Genomic DNA, 19,259 nt, shown 5'->3' with positions numbered 1-19,259 from the left:
GTTTCAGATCAAATCAAAAAATCGATTCAAAATCTAGAATACATTTTTATTTGAATCATGACCCCAAGAATCGTTTTGAAACAAATCGTGAGATTCCAAAAGATTCCCACCGCTAGTAAACATGTCATCAGAGAAGAGATGCCGCTGCAGGAGGGAGGATTATTATGATGAAAGATTACGAGGGAACATTACTTTATGTGCATAGATAAATAATTGAAATAATCATTATTCCTTAAAAAAAATAAGAATTGTCAATTTTTATTTCATGGTGTCTTTAATATAAAGTGACTTACATTTTAGACATAATGTTTAGTGTTTTTGCTCTATTTCACCAACGAAAATAGTTCCAAACAAAGCCACGGCAGAACACACAGTGCAACGAATCATTTTCCTTTGTTTTTGGTTAGCATAATTCTAACTGGTTAAGAAAAGCTCTTTTGATTAGCTAGCACAGACATGAAAAAACATGTCTATAAAACCTTTAAGTGTCTACTTTTTGCTTATTTGATGTTAAAATCATTATATGAGTCACTTTAGAATGCAAGTAGCAGCACATTTTAGATGATTAAAAAACAGTGTGTTTGATTAGGTTTGGAGCAAAAATCTGCAGGACAGTGATCCTCCAGGGCCGAGTTTGCCCATCCCTGCTTTAGAGGGTATGCACATGATGTCACAGGAGGAGGAAGTTATTGCGGTCACACTCACTGAGTGGCAAAAGATTGGGCGGCAGAGTTAGTATTTTACTAAAAAAGACTTTTAGTTTGAACAGGCCTTTAATGAAGTCACCATCTTTGATATTTACTTCTTTCACTCACTGCCATTATGGTTACACACTTTATTGCAATAATTTAAAAGGTGATTAGCTTTGCTTGCTTGTTCATTCAGGCAGTGTACTCAAGCTGCTACTGAAAGGTGTTCTACGAACGGGACGATTTAAAAGTCAATATCATTGACAATCACAAACACTGACTGTGAATGCAGCCTATGAGAAACAACAACAGCCCTTAGCAGCAGAAGATCATGTAATGCAGGGGACATCCTATGCAGCAGGACCAGCTGAATAAATAACATGTTCAAGGCTAGAAAATAACACCAGTTGCAACAGTCAAAATAAAAAACCTGATGTACATACCACAAACTACAGCTGACACAATCAGATGTGAGATGTTTTTGGAGAACGGAGGTTAGGGCTTTCTTAACCGGTGCTGAAAATGACACGCATCAAAAACTATGGCGAAACATGACTCCGTAATAAAGCTGTGCAATAACATTTCTCTCACCTTAAGCCAGCAATTGTGGCATGTTCTCTGGGAAAATCCAGTTTTGTGAAACTTCACCTATTGATCCAGTAAAAAAAAGTATGCAAGATGAAAACATGGTGCTAGAGAGTCCCGCCGCAACTCTCACTCCACACAAAAGTGCACATGGTCCTACTTCCAGCTGTTTCCATCAACAACATTACCTTCAAAGCAATCTAGTACAGTTTAACTAGGAGACCCACCATCCATAGTGTTTAAAAACCATCCCGGCTGTGGCAGTCCTTGAATATTTCACTAAATAGCTGAGTCTAGCTTCTGTCTCTTATTCCACACTGTTCCCGTTCCAAATTACCGCCAATGTGGCAGATACGCAGGACAAGAACGGCAGCATGTTTTCAAGTCGAGGTCATTCCATATCAATCATTTGGCCAGAGAGAGAGAGAGAGAGAGAGGTAGAGGGAGAGGGAGAAAGATCGATAGCCTTTAACAGCAATCCCAGGGGAATGGCCTGGTTTCATTTCCTCTTTACAGTTGGTTTAGTTTCTTTATCTCTCCTTCAGCAGAGGAAATGTGAGATGAGAGCCAGTACAGATGCAGTGGCTGGACTTCTGAAAGCTGCACTTAGATGGGATTCAAACATTAACTAAAGAGCTAAACAGAGTGCGGAACAGGGCAAAAACGTAAGCAGAAGGAGAGAGGGACTTAATCATTTACAGTTTACCATCACACTTGGCTGTGGGACAACAGATGAGCAACCGGTCTCAACTGAGCAAAAGCACACAGATACAAAAGTGGAAGTTTCCACTTCGCTGGCAATTTTCATCTTCCTGGTCATCTGTTCCCAACACACACTTTGAGAAAAAGACATCCTGTTTTTCCTCCATTGTCACTCGTTCGCTACATGGTTGGTCACGACTAAGTTTAGACTGGTTTATGTTGGTGGGGAAAGGGGGGCTTTCTTAAAGTCTCCAAATGAAACAGGGTATCCTTAGCTTGTTACACATAAGTTGCAAAAACAATAATGGTTAACATGCGGTTGCAAATGGAACACGCTTCTTTTTAAATCACAATCTATCTCTAGATATTGTGCAATAACAGGTTTTAAGCCAGGAGGACTAGCAACAATACATTTCTCTGTGACCTGACATGATATTATATTGTATGTTATCATATACAATATTAATACAGAGCTCAACAGGATTTTTTGAAGGGGCGGGCAAGTGAAAGAGAATTTTACACCAGGAAAGCCCAGACACTTCAGTAACCAAAAATTGTTGATAATATTGATTGATAGTGGATATGCTGACATCAACAAGTTCGCAACAGTTGATGCTCAGGCAGCTTGTCTGTGTTTGAGAGAGACTCTCGTGGAGAAATCATAAATGAGTGCAACAGCACACAAAACAACACTCACAGAAACATACTGCGGTACAAATTATATTTATAACATATTGTATAGTTAAGCAACATCACTCAAACACATGTTCCCAAATATCATCACAATTGTAAATGTTTGTTGAACTGTTGTATAAAGTCAATCTGTTTTTGCTCTATTTCGTCAATGAAAATAGTTCAAAACAAAGCTATAGCAGAAAATATTTAGTTTTTTTTTTTATGAACACATGAACATATTTCTTTATGAACACTTGCCTTGAATAATTACTTTCAAGAATATCTATGAAGCAATGTTTAATTAACTGAGAAATACTTAAAGGCTACATGCCATTGTTTTAATTTGGAATATATACATATTCTTTTATTTAACAGATGATGAAACAAAGTATTCCAAGGTACTCAACATAGTTAAACTAATGCTTTAATGATTTAGCGCAGCGTATTAAAGGATTTTAGTTTAACCACGTGAGTGCTTTTTCATGTGAGATGTTTTATCATCTGTTTCTAATAATAAATCATATAATAATATTTTCAAATATTAGTATTTCATATTTTTTATATATTTAACAAAAATGTGTTTACATTTTTCTTATCTTTTAATTATTTTGAATATTAATATTAATTCTAATTATATAAATATGATTATTATTTATGCTTCTACAACTACTACTAATGAATATAAAAAAAAAAAAAAGTTGCACACAACATTCAAAGTTGAGTTGTTTACATCCAGTAGCCCTACTAGTACGAATTAAGTAGAAAATACAATCACACCATTAACTATTTAGTTGGACATTTTGCAAAACATCTTAACTAGGCTAATCAAAACAACGTAGTTACCGACCTGATTTTCGTACCCCTGTCATCAAATTGATCAAGACTTAAAGCTAGAGTTAATAGCAAAACACAAGATATGATGCAGGACTAGGAGCGACACTGTTTTTGATTAGCATCTTTCCCTGCAGAGCTGCAGTCCAGCATTAATGTGATTTGGCCATGGCCATATTGGCTAATGGTATAGAGGTTCCCTCTCTCCATTAACCGGGCTCTAATATGGCTGCTCTCAGGAAGCCCACGAGTTACATAACAGACATTTCAAAAACAATTCCAACCTCTTCCGATCTCTTCCACTTCTGGTCACGAGACTGCATAGCCAGTAAACACATCGATGAGCGCTCTAATGCACACACAAAACCACAAACGCTCATAAATGGACTGTAGAACAAGTGAGAGTCCTCTTCGAGCAACGCTGGAGGAAAAGTTCAATATAAATACTATGGCTCTTCCAAAACAGGATACCGAACTGGAAGCCCGGGAAAACATGGCACACAGAACTGGAAAGATTCTGGAAAGAGGCATAAAGCAGCATCATTCAAACAGCTAGCCTTGTATTTACCTGTTGAGGTTGATTGTTGGTAATCCCAAGTGTTTGGCAAACTGATCTTGCCTTTGCGGTGTTGATGTTCTGAATATATGGAAGGTCTGTCTCACTTTTGCTCCATAGCTAGTCTGCAACTCCCTACTCCAATAACCCCTGACCAACAGGAAGTAGACACAATAGACTGAAAATAACGAGAGGCCTCCTTCTCCCCCCTTTCTCCCTCTCTTCTTTTTCCTACACTCCACCTTCCCTTAGAGGACAACAACACCCTTTTCTACACAGTGAAGAAAGGTTGCAGTCACCCCAGTGATGCCTGTCGAGACTCTTTGCTCTGTATCTCTCTGTATATCATTATAAAATAATAAATTATGATAAATATAATAAATTAATAAGTAATATACTATGTTCAAAAGTTTGGGCTCAGTAAGATTTGTTTTAAGACATTAACACTTTTATTCAGCAGTGACGCATTAAATGAATCGAACATGACAGTAAAGACTACTAGACTTACAAAACATTTCTATTTCAAATAAAGGATGTTTATTTGAACAAATTTATGAAAGAACCCAGAAAAAAAATTAAGCAGCACAACTGTTTTCATCATGGATCATAATAAGAAATATTTCTTAAGCATCAAATCAAACCATATTAGAGTGATTTCTGAAGGATCGTGTGACACTGAAGACTGGAGTAATGGCTGCTGAAATTAAAAAAAGAAATTAAAAAAAAAAGAAATCCCCACTAGGAAATACCGAATGGTTAGTGATGCTTTTTGCAAATGAAGTACTAACAGAATCTCTAGTATCTAGTGAATCACGTGTCAAGCATGACGCGTCACCATGGAAACAGGGCGGGCGGGGGGATCGCGATGCAGTCTCAACATAGTGATGTCTGTCAGCCATCGCGATAGATGATTGCATCGTCTATCGGCCCAATCCTATTATTTATCAAAAAGATGAAATTAGAAATAAAAGCCTGCCTCTAATAAAAGCCTGCTTCAAATAAAAGCCGGTTACCTTCTGCAGTTCAGGTAAATAAAGGCCCCGGCTTTTATTTGAGGAATTACGGTAATCCAATCTCAGCCCAATGCTAAACACAGGAAAATCACATTTAGTGCACAGGCTAGAATTTATTTGGGCCAAATCTAATTGTCCCAATATACCTAAAGACAGAGGTACAGGAAATGGAGCTATGGCATAGCGGAGATAAGGAAAAAGAGGCCGCATCCCAGGGCATCCTTCACACATTTCTCTGGCACTGATTAGATAAGTCCCAAAAAACACCAGCTCTGGTGTTTTCCATTTAGTTATTTATGACTGCCATATAACTCTGGAGCAAAGGAAGACTTCTTAAGTGTTAAATACAATGCATGACATTTTGCAAGTAATTTTGACTTGTTTAACCTTGAGCATTAGTGTCCCAAAGGACTGTGAGAGGTGTGGGTCACGAGACAGATGACTTGTGACTAGATTTTTCTACTTGAAATATCATCCACATCTTTACAGCAGAACTGGATCTGAATGACTTTTGAACATATTGAGACATCCTTTAATGAACGCTGCCATCAAGACAGCCTACATAAAGAGAGCCTACAACGGTCTGTGCAGTTTAGACAATATTATTTCAGCACTGCAGTATGATTTTTAACTACACAGTATACATTAACTCTATAACTGTTGAGTAAGTTATCGTACTTTTCTACACTCTCACACACATAGCCTACACATTGTTTTCACTATACTTGTGCCCATTTCTGGGATATGTGTTCATTTTAACCCAGCATTATTGTAATTTTTAAACAATAGTTGAGTTAAATAAAACAGGCCAGCATGTTGGGCCAAATATTTAAACCAACCCGAAAACCCAGCACTGGGTCAAAATGGGACAAACCAAAAGCCAAAATGCATCAAATTGGGTTGTTTTATAAACAGCCCAAATCATAATCATCAGACATAAAATAATTTAAACAAATGTAATCATTCCTAAATCATATAAATAGCTAGACATAAAAAAAAAACTGTCCAAAACACTTTTTTTTGTGGCTGTGCACACACATAAATTACAGTCTTGTTAAAGTCCAAGCAGGTGGTGAGGGGTGAGAGGTGTGTGTACGAGACATGATTTCAGCCCATTAGAAGCAGTGACCCCCTACAGGAGAACATCGTGTTCAGGAGCAGACTGGAAGAAAACATGCCTGCAAATCACTAGTTACAGGTGCATAGCTGTGATCTCCTAATGAGCATATGGCAATGGAGGCGGAGGTGGGAATGGAGCTAATCTAATCAATTGATATAAGAATAATGAGTTGTTTATGATTAGAGAATATTTGAGAGAGTCTGTCAGTAATGAAAAAAAAATACTTTTGTAAAAAAATATTGCAAAACATTGCAAAAGGGAGCAATGAGGGAGCAAATATATTTAAACAATATCAAAAAATAATGTTGTAAAAATAACTTGAAATCTTATGTGATACAATATATTTTATGTTTTTGAACACTATATTTAGGATTTTTCCTGAATTGAAAATAATTTAGCGGCCGACAAAATTCATCTTTGTCCCACCAAAGATTTATTTGACCATTTAATGTGACGATGCCCGCCGTTCTGCAGTTCCACTAATAGCCGGCTGCTTTAAAACGCTCCCGTGCGTGTGTAAGTGCTCTGTTAAGAGCATCAAAGGTTTATATTTACAACGCTTTGGCAGTGTTAAGCTTTGATCCAAACACAGACATCTGACAACATCTGTTGAGCGCATGAACACAATGGCCAATCAGATTATGTTTTTTATTTATTCAGGCAGTTTAGAATATTTTATGCTTTGTTTGTTTGTTAGAAGTATTTTTTCATGCTATATATTCGTTACCTGTTTCGATCAAAGATTTTATTGAAAAAATATACTTTAGTGACAGTGCACTATATATATATGCACTCTTTCAGACTATTGATTTAGAAGCATGTTTTTGTTTTGTACAGTATGCAAGGAAGGAGTAAAATTGCAGAAATTACAGTATTTTAAAAGCGTTAAACAGTTTGTTCAGTTCAGTGCTGTTATAATTGTCAAAAACAGAAATATGCTAATAAATAAATATCAGTTCTGTATATCGGCTATTGGCACATAAACATGCAAATAATCGGTATCAGTAATTTAAAAAAAAAAACCGGTCGATCTCTACTTCTAAAGGACAACTAAACTGTGACAAGCACAATATAGTGCAACAGTCAAAGTCGATTTGTCCAGTTGGTCTTCTGGTGACTCGAGATAAAATTCTGTTCCCCTTCTCCCTCCCATGTCACCATCCTAGCACTGTCATGCCTGACTACTTGCAACTAAAATGTATAACAATGTTGGCATTTAAAAACAAAGGCACAGAAGTTTGCAAGCGTCTTTATGAGTGTGTGCAGGGCTCTAGAGTGCGACCAATTTGGTCGCACATGCGACCAAAATTTGTAAGGGTGCGACAAGACTTTTTCCTAGGTCGCACCAGTGCACCTAACGTTCTCGCATGATCGCAATCGCATCCGCTGCCTCTCCACAAACGAGTCTTTTGTTCTCCTTGCACGCATGGTTGGATCATATCGTGGTCTAAACCAATCAGAGATAGAGATTGGGTGGGTCTTTGCCTCTGATTGGTTGTGGTTCAGATATTCCTGTAGGACTAAAATGCTCCGTGCAGTGTGATTGAAATAAATTGCGACCTGTCATCTGAGCACCAGAGAATCAGTTATGGCAATCAGCAGCATCAGCTAAATAAACGCAGGAAAACAGACGACGAAGAAACTTTTAAAAATGTAGGCTACTTGAACTAGGTAAAAAATATTGATTTCTCGATTCTCATTGATTTTTACGAACCGTTGGGCTATCAGTTGATGAATGAATGGAACATTGTAGCGAGCATCCCATCCAATAAATCGCAATAATCTTTGTGCTTTGTTACTATTGATATGAAACAAAGTCTCAGATTTCAAATTAGGTCCATTTTCTTACGAAATTCAAAAACATAACTAGTGTATTGACGCTGTGGCGTGAGATCGCTCTGGCTCAGCTCAGCTCAAGAGAAGCAGCAGCGCGGAGCGCACATGATCTCCTCTTCCGCCTCAATAATACCAGTTACAGCGCGAAATAAACATGAACGAGCATCTGAAAGTCTGTTAAAAGATAGAGTACAACTTATCGAAATCCGTATCATGTCACATGGAATTGCTCAATCGGTGTTTCCGTGGAAACCGTGGAAAGACGTCAGTAAAACGCTTGTAAACAATGTAATGTAACGCCACATTTACCTCAGAAAAAACATATCCAGTGCCCATAAACTCGTTAGCTAGCTAGAAAAATTAACTCTAGAGGAGCATTGTGCCTAATATATGCACCATATTACATATTCATTATAATTTTTTATGTTTTTCAATATTTAATGCATGTTGTTTGAAAAAAATCTGGCAAGTTTTTATGCAGCCACCATTTAAATGTTTATATTTCATATAACTTTATTATTATAAAAAAAAGTGTAATTTAGGTGTTTGTGTACAAATCAGGTAATTTTTACCTTCAATATTATAGTAGGCTAATGAAGCATAGTGGGCTACAACTGACTCCCAGTTTACAGCATTAGTTGAGATTTGTTTTTCTTGAGAAAATTTGCCATGTACTGTACCTGATGTCCAATATAATCAATATTGAATCGAATTGTGAAATTTGTGTTAATATCCTGCCCTAACTTGAACAATGTAAAAACAGCACTTTAATAAAAAAAAAAAAAGATTTATATTTTTATATACAGTATAATTGTGCTTCAAATAAAAAAAAACTACACCTTATTCTTGTTTAAAAGCATTTACATAATATACATGAATATATGGAACGTGATAAAAAGGTGACCTTGAAATTGTGGCGTTAAAGGCGACGCGAGACGAGGAAAAATTTGAGTGCACCTAAATTTTGTGCTGGTGCACCTAAATAAAAAAGTTAGGCGCACCAGTGCAACCAAGGCAAAAAGTTAGTCTGGAGCCCTGGTGTGTACCCTTTACAAGGCCATCCAAAAGGCATTTCAAAGGTTATAGATTACGTCTAAGCACTAGCTGTGGAACACCAAGTGGTAAGGCATGGGCTAGTCATCTGACCAAGATGGAGAGAAACAAAGGGGCATGACATCAACAAACTCCGATAAGCAAACAGGGCAGGCTCATTCACTGCCCCTCTCTTCTTCAGTTCCCTCCATCCCTGCTCTTTGATCCAAGGGGGCGATAGCTACGCTAGCATAAAAAGGTCAGCGGGGTTGCACTTTGCCTGCATGAGTCAACTGCCCTCCTCCCCGCTCCTCGTTCCTTTCCATCTATCGCTCTCAAAGTCACATGTCTTCGTCAAAGCTGCGTCATTCACATTCAACACATTCTTCTGGCCTGGGCAGCCTCTGTTCACATGACTGGAGCACTGCTTAGGTCTGTCCGACAGCCTGCCCAAACAATTCCCTCTTTTTTAGTACCAAACACTCTGTCAAAGGGGCCCAAAATGGACAGTAACCTCCACAACTCTAGTGTCAGGTAGAAAATCATCATGACTCTCATAGGACTTTCTGAATTTGTTCAGTTTGTGTAGCTACATCTAGAACACCAAAGGCAAACATAACAGCTGGAAAGGGCTGTATATGCGTACCACAAAATCCTGTGTTAACACCTTTTGAACAATGAATTTCCATGACTGATATTTACTATCCTATTTTGCATCAAAAATAGCAACTGCACTCACCAAGAGCAACTTTCCACAGACAAACGTTTTGTAGTGATAACTAAAATTATTTATATGAAACAAATTTTCAAGACTTTCAAATGTTATTAATTTCCTCAATTTTCCTAGCCCTGAAAACCACGGTTTTAAAACTTTCACATTTTACATGACCGTTGGAACCCTGAAAATCAAACACAAAAGAATGCTGCAAGTTATTTTTTTACTTTCATGTTGCAACGTGATATAACTAACAACAGATATTTTATTTCGTATTGTGATGTACATCCGAGTAAAAATAATTAATAATTAAAAAAATGTAGGGCTGGGACTTATCCATCCATCGGTTGTTGATTGGATGAAGGCAGATCTGAATGTGAGCTTGCAGTAAATTCTTAGAACGGTCCGGGTTTTAAGCAGACTGAATGATTGGAGAAGTCCAGCATTCAAGCAGAGAAGTTGTTTCACCAGAAGATCGATCGAGTTATGTTATTTCAATTAAAAATTACAGGATCAAAAAACAATTAAAAAACAAAGCATGTATGCATGGATCAATCATTATCAATAAGGACATTGGAAAATGCTTTCATTTCATGCCAACTTAAAAAAAAAAATCTGAAGGACACACAACTCAGAATTAATAATTTACAGAACTGTAATTTCATCTAGCGTCATTGAACATTCCCTACAGGTTTCCATTGGTTGGTCAATCAGACAGTCCTGGCCCAAACTCATTGGTTGAGCCACTTGTGCAGTTTTAGTCTCTCAAGCAAACAACAATGGTTTGATAGTGTCTACATATTTTAGAGAAATCAACTAACAAATCACTCACTTTCAGTCGTAAAATAAAGCTGTAAAAATGTACCTGAAAAGCTTTCAGACAAATCTGCAGAAGTGAATTTAAATTTGATGAAAAATAAGTAAATGCTCTTCATCAAGCAGATATGATGACCAAGTGAAGGGTTCAGGTTCCAAAGTCAAGCATGCCCTCTCAGCATTTACAGTTAAAACACCTGCAGGCTACCAGCACCTGCTCATATAGAGACTTCAGAAGAAACTCTGGAGCCACTTATCTGCAGTGTAAGCCAGGTGTCTTTCTCCAAGAACCGTAAGATCAACAAAACGTGCAATGAGGAAATGAAAGGAACCCGTACTGACCTTGAGAGCAGAGCAGATTATATGAAACTTAATCCAAAGTTCTTGGGGAAAAGGACGATGAAGGTTATGGAACAAACAAGTAAATCAGAAATCAAATGAAGACTGGAAACAACACATCCCGAATCAGCACTGCGAGTGGAGAGCATTCACTTCAGAAACGAGCCTGTGCACTGCATGGTCTATACTGGAGGTCTTTTGGACTTACACTGTATTCTCTATCTCTGTTGGCATGATGGCAGGCTGAAGATATCAAGCCACATTGAGCAGCCCATCTAATGCAATCAGGAGAAAAGAGCACTCTCACAGGACACTGGTCGCTGAGAGCTCTCTCCCTCCACACACACACACACACACTCGCAGTGAGGGGGAAGGGCAGTCCAATGTGAGCCAGGCCACAGCAGACTCACGGTAACCTGAGAAATTACACGGGGCGGCGGCGGCATTTCACAGCTTGTCTCCAGGCTGACCCCTCCTACACACTAGTAGCCCACTGAGATCCTGAGTAGGGACAGGGAGAACCTGGTAAGCATTTAGGCCATTAGATCCACAGCCAAATCAAAAACCAGGAGCCCCTCATCCACCTCCTGATGGTTCAACCCCCCATAACCGGTCCAAACCATATTTAAAAATAGGTAAGAGTTTACAATAAGTTTCAATTTGTTAAAGAGTTACTTCATAAGTGGAAACTCTGTTGTCATTTACTCACCACCCAATGAGGTTTATGCTTGCGCATCAAGAAAGTAAATTGAGCTTCCGTTTACCACAATGAATGTGCTGCTCTATTTGTGTTCATTTTTATGTGAAGTGAATAAAAGCCTTCATTAAATCTGCTTGATCGAGTCTCTTCGAAGACTTGGGTTAAATGATTCATATAGATTTTGTTACAATGTCTCTCTGATATTTTTCGAGTACCAACGTTTTGGGTGGACTTTTTTTTTTAGACAAAAATCTCTCAGGTTTCATTAAAAATATTTTCATTTCTGTCTTGAAGATGAACAAAGGGGTGAGTAAATAATGGCATTGTTATTTTTAAGTAAACTAACCCTTTAACATTAGTTAACTATTCAATTAGTTAATTTTTTTCATTTATAAAAAGGCTAGTGATTATTTTTAATCACTGTAAATAAGCTCACACAGACCCACACCTGCACGACTAATTTTAACCTTTAATAATAATACCAGCTGACAAGGCTCCCGGTATGTTTCCTAAAATTAAGCAGCAACTGTACCTGATATTTACCCAAATTAATCGATATTGAATCAAAATCGGAATCGTATCACAAAATGATTAATTGAAATCATGAAATTTGTGGCAAGAAGGGTTCAGGTTCCTAATAAAAACAGTAGGCTACAAGTTATTGTACCTTGTAAACATTGTGTTTAGTTACCAAATGTTTTGACATCACAATACACTTACTGTAGGGATGTGACGAGACACAGAGGAGACATAAGATTGAGCTCACAAGAACGAGATTTTTAGAAATCCTCAATGACAAAGTTCATGACTGGAAAAATAGTCTGTAGGTGAATTTTGAAATGTTTTAACTAGTAATCTTCTAATGAATGTCATTTCAGTTCTACTTTATGAATATGAATTATCATATGCATTGAAAGACAACAACATACAAGCACTGTTAAAGTTTTTGACACAAACTCAACTGACTGGCTTCTCTCCTGTCCACATGAGTCTCTTTAGACCTTACTTTACATTTATGAGCTTCCAGAACTTCTGATTGAGGCTGTGTGTGACCTCCTGATTGAACTCCTTTCCACAAATTGAACATAGAAATAAAAACAGTATAACAAAAATAAATAACAGTTTTCTCTTAGTCTTATTAAGTGCAAACAATAAGTGCAAGTGCAAGTACTGTAGCACACAGACTCTTTATAATTGTCGTTTTATTGTTAAAAACTGTTGTATATTGCACCGGCAGTTATATGGTTAAGGCGGAAAGTTCGGAAAAGGCCGGGTAGAGAGAAACGAGCGAGTGAGTGCGTTTATGTACAGTTGCTCTTGCGTTCCAATTAAAAGTTCAGAAACGGAGCATTCCTTATCTGTCGTTCTTCAGACGTTGCAAACAGAGACCAAAACAGACACCAGAGCCACAACTACACAGTCCAGAGATAGGTTTGATATTGGGAGACAGGCTATTGTATGCAGCCTAATTTGCGCGCATCAGGGAGCTCACGTTTTACTTTCACTTTTGGATTTGCGATCGCACGTATTCTGTGTAAAGGGAGCGGCGGTGCTGGGCGCCCATTCTACAAGATATGACATTTATCAGACGCTTTATTGCGCAACGAATCCTTCGCCATCGTCATGCGATCAGTGAACTGTGATTCGTTCGTGCTACACTGTGCGCGACTGCAACAGAGCAGACGTTTACGTTTATTTTTTCTTTATAAAAACAGCAAAACGACAATCGAGGTATGTAATGTGAATGTACCTGTGGCACATTCTATGCTAATGTCACCCTCACGCTCCATCAATCAATCACATTTATTTCTAGCACATTTAAAGTCCCTGTAAAGGCAATTCTAAAAAAAAATTCTAAACCTATTATAAATGTTAGAAATGTATTGCTAAAACATATTACAAAGACTGTGAACTGTGAATTACTGAATTGTGGAGTTAGACCGTTAAACAGTTTTTCACTATTGCTATTTTCCGGATTTTTTGGGCGGGGCTAAAACGGGGCTCGATGACGCACTGGAGCCCTGACCTCGTGGACACGCCCCCACTTGATGATGCACTGAGGACACTGAGGCTGGCCCCTCCCCTAACAATAGAGCACATTCGCATCAGTTTGGCGCTCAATCGCGAGTTACTGTCAGTACTATTAGTTACTACAGCCTACAGTTTTCTAGCTAGCTATGCCTTCGACACGGAAATGCGTAGGCTACTACCTGGATGCGATCATGTACAAAACAGATCAGTGTCTTTATTTAAATTTCCTAAAAACGATCACATCAAGAAGAGGTGGATTAATTTTGTGAAGAGCCACCTTGATGGAGAGCTGAGGATCACCGTCAACACCCGCCTCTCTGTCGATCATTTTACACGGATCGTTTTATAAACTTTCGTCGGAGACAACTGGGATTCACTGATAATCCGCTGTTACTGGTGAATTGGGCCGAACCGACTATCTCCCGCCTTGGCCTTCATCTCCCCGTCCCGAAAGCAGTATAACCTAATATCAGCGTCGGCAGCTTTCCCGCGAGTGGGCGTGGTTTCAGCGCAGCCAGCGGACACGCCCCCAGCGTTTGAGAGCAGAGAATACTGCTAATTTTTTCAAGATTTTGATAGCTTTTTTATGTACTTGCCGGCTTTTTTATCATTCAAATTTGGCTGGGTGGCTAATAACACATTTTTCTGTGGTGTGACAAACTCAGAACACGATTGATTACGATAAAATGCAAGAGACAAGAGATGAGTCTTTAAATGAGATTTAAATGCATCAAGGGATCTAACATGGAGGGGTAAACTGTTCCATAAACAAGGAGCTGCAACAGAGAAGGCCCTGTCTCCTTTTGATTTTAGTCGAGACTTAGGATTGGTTAGCTGAAACCTTTGTACAGATCTTAAAGGCCAAGAGGATGTATGTTGCTGAAGAAGTTCACTAATGGCGCTTTACCACTGTGTGGTACGGCTTGGTACGGCTCGGCTCGCTTCGCTTTTCCACTGCGTAGTACAACTCGACTCGATTTTTGACCAACTGCAGACGTGAAAGTGATGCATGAGAAATACCATAGTACAATGAATTACAATAGTCCAATCTGGATGTAATAAAAGCATGCATAACTTCCAAATCATTAAAAGACAAAAAAAGGTTTCAATTTCGCTATAAATCCCTTAATTGGAAAAAGCCACCTCTAACCACTGCATTTATATGCTTATCAAACTTTAACTCGGCATCAAAAAGAACTCCAAGACTCCTTGCTTGATTATAATGTACCTTCGATTTAAAAAGGCATAATTGATTAATTATATGTTTGGAAGAACTCGGAGGCCCAAACACTGTCACTTAAGTCTTTGATTCATTCAGGTGGAGAAAATTGGCTGACATCCACTCCTTAATATCATTAAAACAATCAAAGAGAGACTGCAAGGCTGAATTATCCCCCATTTTCATAGGGAGATAAAGCTGAGTATCATCGGCATAAAGATGATAACATACATTATATTTCTTACAAATATCAGCCAATGGAAGCATGCAAATAGAAAATAAGACTGGACCCAATATCGATCCTTGTGGAACCCCACACTTCATTGGAGCAGAAGGAGATGAAACATTTCCTAATTCCACAGAAAAAGTTCTCCCAGAAAGATAGGCTATGAGTTAAACCAATTAAGAGCTTTTCCTTGAATCCCTGCCCACTCTCTTAGACGCTCCAAAAGTATAGCATGCACTTGACTATAGTAACAAATGCAGCAGTCAAATCAATTCAAACTAAAATTGCACACTTTCCTGAATCGCCAGCCAAAAACAAATCGTTTGACACTTTGAGAAGGGCTGACTCTGTACTGTGTTGAGGCCTAAATCCCGATTGGAACTTATCAAAAATACCATTTCCATTTAAATAAGTAGAAAGCTGTTGAAAGACAGCCTTCTCTAAATATTTTGACAGGAAAGACATTTTTTAAATTGGCCGATAGTTCTTTAAATCAGATGAGTCCAAATTGGGCTTTTTTAGAAGGGGTTGCCGTTGCACCACTGCATGCTTGAAGCAGGATGGCACGACACGACACCATTCAATAAGCTGGAGTTCACTATTGACAAAAGATCTAAACCAACCACGTCTAATACCTGAACGAGGAGGCACGGGGAAACAATATCTAAAGAACACTGAGTAGGCTTCATTTGGCACACTAAGTCTACCAAATCAGGAAATGAAATTGGTTTAAACTCACTTAAATAATGTACTAATGAGGGTGGAATGACATAATCAAAGATAAGGCCTGAAGGTATAATACTAGCTGTAAGAGCATCAATTTTGTTAATGAAATGCTCTAAAAAGTGTTCACATATCCGAGTAATATCAAGGCCTGTTGTTATGTCAGGATTTAAAACTGAATATATTGTCTTGAATAATGCTTTGGAATCTTCCTAATGAGATCAGAGAAATATCCACCATGGTGATATCTATGGGGGTTGCATTTTTTACACCCCGACCCCTCTCCTTAATTCTGACTCCAAGCTAAACAAAAGTTGGCAACCCTGCATAATATATACCTTTAACTATGCATTGTCATATGATCAACCAGTCATGATACTGATTCAAGTTTCACACAGCTTAATTACACTAAATGATTCTTGATTCATTTCAAAAGCAAAACCCTGCAGTTCAGAAGTGAGACAGATGTTAATTCAAAAAACCACAGGTGATTCAAATCATTAACGTGCGAGTCTTTCCTTATAAGTACTTGTTCTTAAAGCCCAAAGTATACTTCTCAGTTGACGCGAATGCTTAGTGCATGGTATTTGAGTACAGCTGAACAAAGCATACTCTACTTGATAGCAGTCGCAAACACATGCATTTGACACATGCACACTATGAAGTTTTGTCCTTGTCCAATGTCTGATGTATTTCTCTACAGAAGTTTACACACTATAATCAGATTTAATTAAATCTACTCAAATTGAGTAAAATATAATTCCTTTTGCCGTGGCACTGTTGATGCAGCTGATGTAATGCTCAGAGCGCACACGTTATAACATGTCTATGAGAGTAAATTTGGATTATTATGTCAGTCATTCTGGAGTGTCACTACAATAGCCAAAACTGATTCTTCAATCCCACGCGGCTCTGTTTTCCAGCGCAGGTCCTGCAGCCTACTCATTCGCTCTCTCTCCAACACCTCCTCTTAATGTACTCAAGCCTATAACTAGGCTTTATTCCAAATAAAGAAAAGAGAAAGAGAGAGAAAGTGCTCTCTACAGCCATCTGGGAACCATCAGCAGTGTAGCACAGGAAATGGTCGCCATGCTGCTGTCAGGCACCTCAGAACGCAACCGAACGACACGTCAAGAGCAGAAGAGCAGCTAAAGAAAAAATAAGATAGAAGGAGAGAGAGAGAGAGAGAGAGAGAGAGAGAGAGAGAGAGAGAGAGAGAGAGAGAGAGAGAGAGAGAGAGAGAGAGAGAGAGAGAGAGAGAGAGAGGGGACGATGAGGAGCTTGACAAACTTGCATTCCTGTGCAGCATGGGACTCTAGGATAAAGTGTATTATTACAGTTCAGCTCATGGATTTCCCCAATATGAGTTTTAATCTGGAACTTTTAAATAACAAAACAACAATAATAACTATTATTATTATTATTATTATTATTATTATTATAACTACTAAAATACCATTATTGTTTAATAAGTATTCAAAATATATATTAATATATTATTTATTTATAAATTATTATTTATAACAATCATTGTTATTATTTAATATTATTCATTATTATTTAATGTTAGTAAATATTAATAGTTATACATTTTTATATTAATATATACATTAATAGCAATACGACATTATTATTATTATTTAATACAAATTAATTTAAAAATAACTTATATATATTTTAATATTACTAACATGTAATAATAATTATTGCTATTATTGTTTATTATAAATATTATTAAATATTACCATTCATAACTGATACATAATCATTTAGCATAGCAGTGCTATTTAGATGATCTTATCGGCATCCAAATCCAAAAACTCTGGCACTCAGTTTTTTATTTTTTTATTTTATTTTTGGGTCATTTCAGACAGTTCTGCCCTAAACATTCTTTGAACAAACCAAAGGAACCATCTCTGGTTGTCAGTGTTTCTGGGGAAGAACTGCAGCCTTAAAATAGCACCTTCTAAAAATCTATTCTTAAACTGGGCTCACCCAAGAAGTCTGCATCACAAGATTTGGCAACTTCAAGAACAAAATGTCTGTTCCTGAAATCCCCCACTTCCACTCTAAAGCTTTTTTCATTAGCTGCTAATTTCATTCCGTAAATAGAGATGGGCAGAATGGTCGTCTAATAAACTAGTCATTCAAGATTATTCAGGGCTCCAGACTGCTACCTTTTTTCTTGCCGGTCAGAGTCAATATTGTTAGAGACACCACTTTGCCAAACTGATAACAGCTGCTATTTCTGTTGCATATGAAAAACATCAAAAAACAAACTAAATGAAATTGGAACGAAACTGCGCTTCTCGTCTTAGCTGTGCAGCGCGGACCGTTTTTCAGCTCGGACCAATATTAGACAGCGTGGCGTTAACTCACGGGCCGATCTCGATCACGTGACAGCACAGGGAGATCCAGTGAGAAAGAGTTTGAATTCTCTGCAGAATTAATAACATCCCTGCGAGATCTAGTGCGAAGCATTCAAATTCAGCAAAGAATTCTCAGTTATAAACCATGATAGATCTCAGATCAAACAGCGCTGACGCTGTTAAGCGACTGAACGCCAGTAGGTGGGGCCTATGGTGCAATAATGTAAAAATATTCGTCAAATGTCTTGCTCTCTAGAGGCAGGCATATGCAAATGCTTTGTCCATGTGACATCACAAGTACCCCAATAACCAAACGAGCTGTTTTTTCTCGCAAGACGCACGTGTCAGATTCTGCAGTCGGACGCAGTTGCTCTCCACCGACTGCACTGATCAAAAGCACGATGGGAAACGACTTGCTGACGACACAGCTTAATGCTCATTGGTTTAAACAACCATGATGTATTGTTCTCTTTTAAAACTTTGATATCATGTTTTATGTGTATACGTTATGTGTGAATAGGTGAATATTCCCAAACTCTCTGACAGTGTGATCTCTATGAATGATTGATAAACATGTATAATGTATTTGGAATGGAATTAAATAAGTACTTTGGGTGTCTTGTTGATTATATTTATTTTCATATAAAAGCAACAGAACTTAAAGGCACACTGTGGAATTTTTGGCCACTAGGGTGCGCTCGACCTGTAATTTTCACGTCTAGTGCCCCTAGAGGCCACAAGCGCCGCAGCATTGTCGCAAAAGTCAACAGTCAACCGGTCAACCTCCCGTGTCTTTATGTGTGTGCAGACGGCATTTGATTTGTATGTTGGAGAAAGTTAATCGATTCACTACTGACCAAAATAATAATATAAATATAAGATTAATAATATAAATCCTATAAAGAAAACAAATTGAATAAAAGTAGCATACGCAGAAAACAATGTCTGATCAGGTAAGTCGCATTGACAAGGGTTGCCCAATCCTGCTCCTGCCGATCGTCTGTCCTGCACAGTTCATCTCCAACCCTAATCAAACACACCTGAAGCAAACAATTAACGTCTTCAGGATCTCTTTGCAATGG

At 38.0% G+C, this 19,259-nt stretch overlaps 1 protein-coding gene across 8 annotated transcripts in view; it reads right to left on the bottom strand.

Moving 5' to 3' along the window:
- Positions 1 to 19,259, bottom strand: part of gab1 (GRB2-associated binding protein 1) — an 87,991-nt gene that overhangs the window by 55,819 nt on the left and 12,913 nt on the right. The window contains exon 1 of one of the 8 annotated variants that reach the window (XM_056271731.1): positions 1,502 to 1,793. The exons of the other annotated variants lie outside the window; for them this stretch is intronic. Coding sequence (XP_056127706.1) covers positions 1,502 to 1,504 — 3 coding nt within the window. The 5' untranslated portion in view covers positions 1,505 to 1,793. Of the gene's footprint in view, positions 1 to 1,501; positions 1,794 to 19,259 lie in introns of those variants that run through there. 8 annotated transcript variants of the gene reach the window in all.

Source organism: Rhinichthys klamathensis, unplaced genomic scaffold (assembly GCF_029890125.1).
Source record: "Rhinichthys klamathensis goyatoka isolate OS25496 unplaced genomic scaffold, OSU_Roscu_1.1 h1tg000325l_1, whole genome shotgun sequence".
NCBI lineage: Eukaryota > Metazoa > Chordata > Actinopteri > Cypriniformes > Leuciscidae > Rhinichthys > Rhinichthys klamathensis.
The sequence above is the reverse complement of the archived record's forward strand: the minus strand, read 5'-3'. Positions and strand labels throughout refer to the sequence as shown.